At 37.7% G+C, this 12,085-nt stretch overlaps 1 protein-coding gene across 1 annotated transcript in view; it reads right to left on the bottom strand.

Annotated features, from left to right (window-relative positions):
- The window catches only part of LOC128775278 (proline-rich protein 36-like), a 37,057-nt gene extending 32,850 nt beyond the window's left edge, over window positions 1-4,207 (bottom strand). Inside the window, exons 1-2 of the mRNA XM_053896156.1 lie at window positions 4,093-4,207; window positions 942-1,071 (exon numbers count right to left, since the gene is read on the bottom strand). Coding sequence (XP_053752131.1) covers window positions 942-1,071; window positions 4,093-4,207 — 245 coding nt within the window. The remainder of the gene's footprint in view (window positions 1-941; window positions 1,072-4,092) is intronic.
- Between the last annotated feature and the right edge of the window lie 7,878 nt (window positions 4,208-12,085).

Raw genomic sequence — 12,085 nt, 5'->3', positions numbered from 1 at the left:
ATTCTTCATTGCTTCCTCCCAAATAGTGTATTTCATTGTTAATATAAAAGTGCACTGTTGTACTCTCAAAAGAACTTGGCAGTTCATAAATAAAAGAATAGGGGAAAAAGTATGCAAATCTTTGCCAACCTCCAAGTCCCTTCAGGTTAATTTAACTGTCACACGTAATTTCCCAGGAAAGAAAGCAGCCAGTGTCCATGAACCAGCCAGTTAACTCATCTGCACTTGCATCAAGCATTTAAGTCCTGTGTAATTTTTTCGCCACGATATGATTTACTGTGACAAAAGCATTGATGAGGTCAGGAACCACATTTTGCTCAAACTGACTATTCAGTAACTGTAGGCAAATCTTGAAGCATCCTGCAGCAAGTAACAGGTCCTTCATCCCAACATCACAAAACACCAGCATTAGATAATTAAATTTCCCACACCTATAACATGATTCTTAACAATTCAGTAAGGTAATAGTAGAGTTGTTGTTCATAATTGCTTAAAATATTCTGTTCTGTCTCCTCAAAAAAAAAAAAAAAAATCCAGACATCACAAATGCATTTTTAGTGTGTCTATTTGAACTTTCATGGCTCTAATTCATTTCCTAGGACTGTTTGTCCAAGTTTGGGTCATCTGCTTGGTTCTGATCCTACCTGCATTTGACCATGCTGCTTCTCACTATACCTGGATTAAGCACAGAAATAGAAGACAGAGCTCTGGGGCCCCAGGCCTTCCCTCCATTTCCATTGTCATTGAACTAGTGGTAACTGTTCTTCTGGTCATCTACTACTGCATAACAAGCTACCTGTGCTTAGTGGCTTAAAACAACATTTATTTTGCTCATGAATCTGCAATTTTGATGGGCTTCAGCAGGAACAGCCTTTTTCTTTGCACAGCATCAGCTGGTGACAACAGCTATGGGCTGGAACCATCATCCAAGACCCACTCACACATCTAGCAATTGATGCCGGCTAGAATCTGGGACTTTAGCTGGGCTGCTGGCTGGAATACCTGCATGTGGCCTCTCCAGAAGCCTGCTTGGCTTCTTCACATACTGGCTGGGTTCTAAGAGCAAGTGTCCTGAAAGGATGAAGAAAATTCCATGGCATTTTTTTTTTAACGTTTATTTATTTTTGAGACAGAGAGAGACAGCATGAACGGGGGGAAGGTCAGAGAGAGAGGGAGACACAGAATCTGAAACAGGCTCCAGGCTCTGAGCTGTCAGCACAGAGCCCGACGCGGGGCTCGAACTCACGGACTGTGAGATCATGACCTGAGCTGAAGTCGATGCTTAACCGACTGAGCCACCCAGGTGCCCCTCCATGGCATTTTTATGACCTACCTTTGGAATTCATATGGAATCACTTATAACTATATTGTATTGATCAAAGCAGTCACAGAGGTCCAGCCAGGTTCAAAAGGAGATCTAGGCCACCCTACTTGATGGGAGGAGTGTCAGGTCTCACTGCATAAGCATGTGGGGTAGGGTATATTGTGGTGGCCATCTCTGGAAAATAAAATCTTCCAGAGTTGTTAAATGAATCAGTCAGATGGAAATACTCATTGTTTAAACAGACCTGTTTTTGAAAATATTTAGGTATTACCATTGATATCTAAGTACAATTGTCTAAACATTGGCACTGTCTCAGGGAGAGTATTGGTATATGTTAGCACTGTACTAGGGACTAGGGTTCTAAAGAGGAATAAGGCATTATCCTTGCCTTTAAGGATTGTATAATCTCTTAAAGTAAACATTTGCAATTACATGTGATAAATGCAACAACATATATATTAATATGTATATGAAAGGAAAACTGCCTCTAACTCTTAGTGAAACATAGATGCCTTCACACAGGACCTTTTTATGCTGGCTCCTAAAAAGTGTGGTCATAAAAAAGGAGGGGAAGGGATTATTTATAGTAGTGAAAACAGGATACTTCATAAGCTATATTTCTAATGAGGACACCAAATTTAAGGCTATTGGAAATAGATGATCTTGTACTCAGTTTATTCTGGTTGCATCTTAAGTTTAATTTCTCATGTAATATATCTGAATAGGTCATAATTGACTTAGTGACACTTTAATATTTCACAAAAGAGAATGACACACTACAAATCAGGAATTAGTACATAATAGGAAATGTTATGAATGTAATACCTCTAAATACCTCACATTTCCACAAGACACTAGAGTATTGGTTTCCAAACCATTATTTACCAACAAATATGCATTGAATCAATGAGTAAATAGCCATTTGTCATTGTTCTCAAATAGCACTCTCAAGCATAATATGTTCCTTTTTTTTAATGTTTATTTTTTTGAGAGAGAGAGAAGAGCGCAAGGGGGGAGAGGCAGAGAGAGGAAGACAGAATCTGAAGCAGTCTCCAGGCTCCAAGCTGTCAGCACAGAGCCCAACTAGGGGCTCAAACCCACGAGTTGTGAGATAGTGACCTGAGCCGAAGCCAGATGCTTAATTGACTGAGCCATCCAGGCGTCCCACTGTGTTCCTTAATTACTCTTAAAACAAACTTAAGTCATGTCTATGTGAGATCAAAGAAGATGTTTTTGTATAAAAAATAATACCAAATCATTTTTCATCTATGCATTTTTAGCATAAATGAGGTCAGTTTATGCACGTAATTCTGAGACATTTTCACTTATAAATTGATGGGGATATTTCCCATGTCCGTTCATATAGTTCCACCTCATTCTTTTTAACCTACCTAATAGGGTGTTTTAGGATGTATGTGCCATAATCTAACCATTCCCTGCTTATGGACATTAAAATGTTTCTAGTGTTTCACTACAAACAATGGTATCTCTGGATGATGGACTGTGGATTGTTTTGACTTTGCTGTATTTTCTAAAATTTCATTTGTAAGTAACATGAAAAGTATAATTTGGTTTTTAAAAAGATACCAATGCATCGGATGAATAAGATAGCCAGGGATAGGTTACTTATTATGTAAGTAGGTTGTTCACACTTGGTTTTAATTCTGCTCCCCATTTCATTTCAAAATTGTTTGTTTCTAAGGGGAGTCTTCCACAAAAAAGCCTTCTGATTGGCTTTTTATTCACCCTACTTTTACTCCAGCTAGGCAAACAGTATAGGAGTGAGGGAAACATTTTGGGTAAACAGTTGAGAACAGGTTGGAAATAGGATCCTTATTTGGACAACTTAAAACAAAATTTTTTTTAATGTTTAATTTTGAGAGAGAGAGAGAGAGAGAGAGAGAGAGAGCGCATGAGCAGGGGAAGGGCAGAGAGAGAGGGAGACACAGAATTCAAAGCAGGCTCCAGGCTCTGAGCTGTCAGCACAGAGCTCGACACAGGGCTCGGACTCACAACCATGAGATCCTGACTTGAGCCAAAGTTGGATGCCCAACTGACTGAGCCACCCAGGTGCCCCATATTTGGACTTTTAAAGAAATAACCTTCTTGCATGTGGATTTCTCTGTTGAAGAGCTTGGATTGTTTTCTTGTTTCAAAGTGTACTCCTTGTTAGAACTTAGGACAGTGATTACCCTGGGATGGAGACAGAATAATTGTTAGGAGTCCCTGGGGATGACAGGCTTCTGGGTGCTGGTAATGTTGTTTCTTAAAAGGGGTGCAAGTTTCACACAGGTGTGCTTACTTTGTGAAAATTCGTGAAGCTCTATACCATTTTTGCCTTTGCTTTTCTATATTATGTTATTCTTTAAGTCCAAGTTTAAAAAATAAAGGGCCCTGGAGTGAAAGATGATGAAATCAAAGAAATCAATGAAATAAAGGGATGAAGCAAGAGGACTTGTAATTTGAGTAGTTTCAGGATAAAATGTTATCTGTATATCATTCACGATAATAAGTAAAGGTAGCCAATGACAAAATTTCCACCGTATCAATAATTTTTTTGCTTTTCATAGAAAATTTAACAATATTGCAGGCCTTGGCTATTACTTGTTTGTCTTACTCCTAAAGTGGTTACTGTGCTAGTTAATCTTTCCCAGGTGAATCCCTCCACCTCTGGACTTGATTCCCCGCCCCCCAAACCCACCAACACCTTAACTACATCAATTAATCATGCTCGGTCTTGGCCTTTGCACTAGTGCCTTACCTTCAACCTGTAAAAATATTCAAATCTCTTCCAATCCTGGAGAAGATCTCCCAACAACCAGGCTTCTTTCCCATTGTTTGCTCTCGTCCCTTGTCATTTCCTCCCCTGCTTGCCGTCTTCATTTCCTCTGTTTTTAACTATCTGTTAACTCCATGCAACTAAATGTTGTTATGTTGGTCTGATGCATTAATATATTATACTATAATTATGTATTGCCCACCCCCACACTATCACACTAACAGCAGTGAAGAGACCATCCTACTTGTTCATCACCATATTAGCAGAACCAAGTACAGTATCTTCCTTTCTGAACACTGCATTCGTTGTTACCACCAGGAAACTCTTGAATAAATGACCCCCCTAGTGCCATGATATAAGAGCACATTCCACCTCCTTCCTCACTCCACCATTGCCCCTCCTTTGGGATCTAGATCTCTTTTGACTCAGGCTTTCTTAGAGTTGGTTACTCCTGTAAGCTCTGGGGTCTATCCTGCCCACCACCATATTCTCAATAAATGGCCAAGTGCCTAACTCATGGCAGAGGCTTCATAGGTCTTCCACTAATAAATGAAATGAAGGAATAAGTGAATGAATGAAAAAGAAGTGTGGAAGGTGAATCTGAAGTGGATTGGCAACATTTTTGGAGCTGGTACATAGATAAGACATTTCCAGTTTTCATTCTTTGCTGTACCCTAAACCAGAGCAATATTTTTCAAACTACTCATTAAGATCAATTAGTAAGTTGTGAAATCAACTTTGTGAGTCACAATTGACATTTTAAAATTAATTAGAATTGGATAGAACAAATAGAGGAACTAATAGAACTAATAGAGGAACAGAATAAGATGGAATGGAACACAAAATAAAATATCAGTAAATTGCAGGTGGTGAAGGAAGGAAATATTTCATATTTCTCCGTTGTACATATGCATGTAAATGCCTGTTGTAGATTGCAATTTAAAATATTTTTTATGAATGTCAGGGTCAAAAACCGGAAAGCTACTGCCTTAGTAGTCTGTGCAAGATAGAGTTAATGGAACTTCAAAAGGTGGACAGCCATGAGAGAAATTAGGTTATCATAAAGATCAGCAAAGTTTGAGCTGCTTATTTCTTTATTATTTTGTGTTATCTTTTGGTATTTTTGGCAGCACAAAGTCTTTTAAACAAGTTAATCTTCAACTCAAAGGCACAGTTCACTTCAAAATGTCCAGAAAAACTTCTTGAAACAGGAGATAGAGAAATCAACTATCTGTATAGAATATATTAATGTACCAGTGGCACAAACAACACACTCTACAGGGCTCAGAGTGAAGATAGCATGCACGACTTTTTTTCTTTGCCAAGAAAATAGTTTCAGTGTCTTTCAGATACTTATATGTCATTTAACATAGTTTAGGAATATTTTTCCTTGATTCTCAATTCTCTAAAAATGTTCTCAGGATCAGGTCTGCCTTTACGTTTTAATTCATCAGCAGTTTCTTAATGAAATCTCATTTTCCTTTCATTTAATATATCTAATTTCTTTGCTATCCTTCCAATCAGATTGAGCTGGTGACCTTCACTGTGGCCCATTCACTTTGACTTTCTCTGACCATGTTACTCTGTAGTTGCTCTGGACACCCGTGTCTGACAGGAGGCAATTCTCAGAGCCCAAGACAGAGATAAGGGGTCATGCGGAGGCTTCCATCATCACATGGAATGTGGTGTTGAGAAAGCAGGTCGGGATGGCATGCTTGCCCGCAGAGACAGGGCTGGGTTAGCACTACCTGCATCACATGGACTGAGAATCGGAGGAAGGATGACATCAGAGATCTTGAAAGACAAAAGACTGAACAAAACAAACAAATGTATCCCCCTAGGAGGTCTCCCAGCTTCCAGGCTTCATTGCACACCAAGCGGCTCTCTAGGCTGCTGAGTGTCGAATGCATGAATGAACTAACTGTACTGAGGTGGAAGGCTCAGTGCTCACATGTTCTGTTTATTAAAAACATTTTCTTTTGAGATCTCCTACATCCAGATTGCTAAATGCAAGAAAGAAAACCTGAAGCAGTCAGACACAGAACCAGACCAGACTGGTAACTCTGAACACTTTCCTTTCAGGTACATAAGAGGGCAGTTTTTTGCTGTTTTCTCAAAACCTATTGTAATTGTAAAGCGAAGACAATGAAGGAACATTGACTTCAGGTGTGGTGAGATTTCTGTCATTGGAATTATTTGATATAGGCCATGTGATTATTGTCTGAGATGTGAGGGAAGGAACGCCAGTACTGGGGGTGGAGGGGGTTGGTGAACCCACAGCTCTGAGGCCATTTTATCTCCTCGAACATGTCTCTAGAAGTTCTCCCAAATCACACAAACAAGCAAAAGGTGTTCCAACTCCCTGGCATCATCCAGGGCCTGAGTCATCTGTAAAGGCCTGAAGCCACTCAGGGAGCTCTCTGACAGCCACTGATTTTTACAGATGGATAAAATGACAGGGAACCAGACAGCAATTTTTTTGCCTTTACTATTTTCTGTTGTGCTTTTAGAGACCTATACAAGAAAAAGATTGAACACTATAAGCTTTGTATGTGAAAGCCCTATAAATATACTTCAGGGAGGGGGAAAAGGGGAGTTGTTTCATAGGCACAGAGTTTCAGATTTGCAAGAGAAGGAAGTTCTGGATATCTGTTTCACAACAATACGAGTATATTTAATACTACTGAACCAAATACTTAAGAATGATTAAGATGGTAAATTTTATGTTGTCTTTTTTACCATAGTAAACCTATGTTTCATCATGTGTGTTTCTTTTCTTTTTTTCCTCTTTTTCTTTTTCTTTTTTTTTAGTGTGAGAGAGATAGAGAGCTTGAGAGAGCTTGAGCAGTAGAGGGAGAGGGAGAATCTTAAGCAGATTCTACGCCCAGCATGGAGCCTGACATGGGGCTCAATCTCATGACTCTGGGATCATGACCTGAGTCGAAATCAGGAGTCAGACATTTAACTGACTGAGCCACACAAGTGCCCCTCATCATGTGTGTTTCTTAATATACTATTTAAGTAGGAAAATTAGATAAATGATCTCTTCATTATTCTGCAGTAGCCCTAGACTCAACAAGGGATTACAAATCAAGTCAGGTATTTCAAAGTTATATGCCATGTGGTTGTCATCCAAAAAATAATAGTTATAAGAACCTGGGCCCACATGAGCTTTTATGGTCTTATCCAAGCTGCTGCCTGGGTGCAAAATATTATTAGTCACCTTACCCAGTAAACACTCAAAGCTGGATGTAGCCCATGGGCTAGGATATAATTTTCATGAGTGCCTACTCAATGGTAAATAATGAAGAGCTATGAGCCAGGAAAGGAACTTGGTAAATTTTATATGTAAAGAGATGTGGCACAGTTAGTGATAATTTCATGGTCTCTTGTGTCACTCAGAATAGATTAAAGGAGATTAATGTAAATTAGGACCTTTTCCCAGTTCTCTAGGTTAATGTGCACCATGACACTTGGGAAGTGTCACAACATGTGACTTGATAAGATGATATACGTAGAAAACATCCAGTCCAGAGCCAGACACATAGCAGAAGTTTTTGTCCCTTCTATTGTGTAATTACTCAGAACAGTGTTTGGCATATTGTAGATACTCAATACGTATTTATTAAATAAGTGGATAATGGGAATGTAAATTAGTGCAGCCACTATGGAAAATAGTATGGAGGTTCCTCAAAAAATTAAAAATAGATATTTCTATTTCTGGATATTTATTCAAAGAAAATGAAGACACTAATTTGAAAAGATATATTTACCCCTACGCTCGTTACAGCATTATTTGCAGTAACCAAGACATGGAAGCAGCCCAAGTGTCCGTCAGTAGATGAGTGGATAAAGATGTGGTGTAGATACACAATGGAATATTACTCAGCCATAAAAAGCAATGAAATCTAGGGGCATCTGGGTGGCTCAGTCAGTTTAAGTGTCTGACTTTGGCTCAGGTCATGATCTCATGGTTTGTGGGTTGGAGCCCCACATCGGCCTTTGTACTGACAGCTCAGAACCTGGAGCCTGCTGCAGATTCTGTGTCTCCCTCTCTCTCTGCCCCTCCCCTGCTCGCACTCTGTCTCTGTCTCTCAAAAATGAATAAACATAAACAAATTTTTTTTACAAGAATGAAATCTTACCATTCACAATAACATGATGGACCTAGAGAGTGTTATGCTAACTGAAATAAGTCAGGCAGAGAAAAACAGATACCATATGATTTCACTTATATGTAGAATCTAAAAAAAAAAAAACAACCCAAAAACAAAAAAACAACGAAACAGAAACAGACTATAAATACAAAGAACAAACTGGTGGTTGCCAGACGAGAGAAGGGGTTGGGGATGCATGAAATAGAAGAGGATTAAGAGGTACAAACTTATAAAAATCACAGGGATGAAAAGTAAAGCATAGGGAATAAAGTCAATAATACTGTAATAACTTTGGTGACAAATGGTAACTGCAGTTTTTATGGTGAGCATTTTGTATTACATATAATTGTCAAATCACTTTGCTGTACACCTGAAACCTAAAATATAGTAATATATGTCAGCTATACTTCAATTAAAACATTGGGTGGCTCAGTCAGTTAAGCATCCAACTCTAGATTTTGGCTTGGGTCATGATCTCACAGTTTGTGAGTTCGAGTCCCACATAGGGTACTGCTTTGCCAGTGTGGAGTGTGCTTGGGATTCTCTCTCTCTCTCTCTCTCTCTCTCTCTCTCTCTCTCTATTTCTCTAAGTAAATAAACTATAAAATATGTTTAAAAATTTTTTTTAAAAAGTAACTTTTAGAGAAAAAGTGAAAAAAAAAGTAAGGGTTCAGTAATGTTAGCTAACACTGTGTTAGATTTCCAACACAAAAGAGAAAATGCTCTCCATGGAAGATGTGACAAGGCTGAGGAAACTGGAAAAATTGCAGCTCAACCTATTATGCAGAGGGAAACTAGTTAAAAATCCAGACGAAACCAAAAAAGAGTGAAACTTATGAAAGATAATAAAAAAGGAGGCAGCTTTTGGAAACCTGAGAACATGAAAACAGGTGGTCTGACAAACAAAAAACCAGAGAAATACTAAAATACACAAACCCTATCACCAAACTTTAAAAACAATCTAGCTTTGTTCCAAGTTAGAGGCAGGATGAAGCCCATGAGAGCAAACAGACCAGATATTATATTCACATGGACTATATTTCTTAATTACATACAGGATTAGCACACTAACACCAATTCAACCACCTAGATTTCTGCTCTCCACCCTCCCTCATAACACGCAGAGAGGGGACCAAGGAAGGACACTGATGGGCCAAGTCCTGAGTTGGAGGGATAAAAAGTAATATTCTGGGGAACCAAACACCAGAGTTACCATGATGCATTGCAGAAAGAAGTAGAGCTGTGGTGAGATTTTTTTCAAGTAAAGTGTTTTTTTTTTTTTTAATTAAAATGTAATGCATACAGAAAAGTACACACATTTTAAGTATAGAGTTTGATGAATGTTTACAAAGTGAAAACACCCATATAACTATCACCAAGATCAAGAAATGAAACATAGTATTTGAATTTTTAAAAAGTTTTCTTAGGTCTTGACTGGCTTCATTTGAGATCCTTTTAGGCCAGTTTTCTAAATATGCTCACTCAATACATAAATATCTCCAAATGGTAATTTGGATTGTATTTGGAAATATAATCACAGTGCTTGTATTCAAAGAGTTAATACAGTCTTCTAAATCATAAATACAGAAACCTTTTGGTTTCACCTTGAGCAGAAGAGGAGGGCTGTAGAACTAGAGCATGTCTGTGGAATCAGAAAACAACACAAAACAAAACAAAATTTTATAATGGCCAACTCCTACCTGCAAACCCATAGATCTCATTTAGGGGACTGTAAGTCTCAATTATAAAACCAGATAAAGAACCCACTGGAGCTTTAAGGAGATTGACATTTTAGCTAGTTTCTCCACAAAGTGTCACAAGTACACACATAAGCTATACAATAGGCACTTTCTGAATTACATTTTATCTCTCATGGGAAGTTAATAAGAGACTAAGAAATCATTTAAGATTACTTAGAGTAATATGAGATTAATCTCTAGGAACTGTCTTTCCCACAGTTCATGGGTTCCTCTGCAGTTCATAAACATGAAGCACAGTTTCAATGGTAACTGAATCTGTTGAAAAGGAAAGTTAAATTTGAACATGATAAATTCAGATATCAAGCCTTGTAATGGAGAAGAGAATGTGATAGTAAAATCATTATTTAACTCGTTGGGACTGAAAACAAGGTGAAAGCGTACTGAACTTGGATCCTCTGACATGGAATTCTTCTAAATAAATCACCAAGTAATCTTACAGTTTGGGGATTTGCTTAGTTTAAGAGAAATATTGAAAGGAACATACATGGCTATTTTAATCATTTTGAGTTGGGGAAGGGCTTTCTATATAAGACACCAAAGGCAGACACCATAAAGAGAATAAAAATGTGAAAATGTTAAAAAAATGTTAAAAAAAGTTTTTTATATTATATTATATTAAAAATCTTTATATTAAATATTTATATTTAATATTATATTTTATATTAAAAATCTATACAGCAAAAAGGTAAGATAACAGAAAAATAAAACAATGTGTAAAAGGGTTTTTTTTTTTGTTTTTTTTTTTTTATGTTTATTCATTGAGACAGAGAGGGACAGAGTGCAAGCAGGGGAGAGGCAGAGAGAGGGAGACACAGAATCTGAAGCAGGCTCCAGGCTCTGAGCTGTCAGGACAGAGCCTGACATGGGGCTCCAACTCAAGAACTGCAGAACTGCAAGATCATGACCTGAGCCTAAATCAGATGCTCAACAGACTGAACCACCCAGGTGCCCCTGTGGGATTTTTTTTTTAAATGTAATTAATTTGTTGGGCTTAATTCATTCTATGCCTCTGACTGTGCTGGCCAATTTGTAATCTGTTTTGGGTGGGATATGGATCTTGCAGAAACAGGCTTTTGTAATTACATCAAAATAACTTCTAACAAAGTTTTTATTGAATACCAAGAATTATACTTAATTGGGGTGGCAGGTAAATTACAAGGATGCAGGTTAGCACTGCTCAAGAGCACTCAGAGCCTTTGAAAGACTCTCAAATCTAGGTTTAAATTCCAATCCTATACTTGCTAGCTGGCAGTTTATTACCTTTATGACCCACAGTTTTTTAATATATGAAATGGACCTAAATACCTACCATACAAAGTTTAAATGATGATGATTAAATGACATAGTGTATATTAGGCTTTTGAGAGAGTACTTGGCAAGCAAAACATTTCTGAATATGTGGCCACTATTAATGCTCAATATTCCTTTGTGGCAGTCATTTAAGAAAAAAAACAGCAATACTTAAGGAGGACAGATTATAAAAAAGAAGCATGGATAATGAAGTTTGAGGAGTTTCCACAGGACAACACTGAGGTAAGGTCTTTGTCTTCAATAACAAGTCAATTTTGTCTCAGTAAAGTTATAAAAGCAATGGGAAAAATTTATAAGTAAAGAAAGAAATGGAATTTATAAAATCTACTAGTGCATTCCATGAACATGTTTGGTTTCTGAAAAAGTGAAGTCATTGTGATTCTAGACCTGAAATGAAGGTGTTCACCCTGCCTCTAAATTTTACGGTTTTAGGATTTGGATGGAAATGTGACATTCTTTAGGGATCCTCTGTACCATCAAAAGAACATTTTCCTATAAGGTTTGCATCTAACTGAAGGAAACTTACATGTGACACTGATATACTTCATGGCAGAAGATGAATATTTGAAGGGAAGCATTCAACTAGAGAAGGAGTCAGCAAGCTCCGGCCCAAATCCGACCTGCCAGTCATTTTTGAATGACTGGCAAACTAAGAAGAGGGAGAATGGTTTTATATTTTTAAATGGTGGGAAAAAATTTTTCATGGCATGTGAAAATTACATGAAATCAAATTTCGGTGTGCCTAAGTAAAATT

This window comes from Panthera pardus, unplaced genomic scaffold (genome assembly GCF_024362965.1).
Source record: "Panthera pardus isolate Hobbes unplaced genomic scaffold, ASM2436296v1 HiC_scaffold_7, whole genome shotgun sequence".
NCBI classification, from domain to species: Eukaryota; Metazoa; Chordata; class Mammalia; order Carnivora; family Felidae; genus Panthera; species Panthera pardus.
The sequence above is the reverse complement of the archived record's forward strand: the minus strand, read 5'-3'. Positions and strand labels throughout refer to the sequence as shown.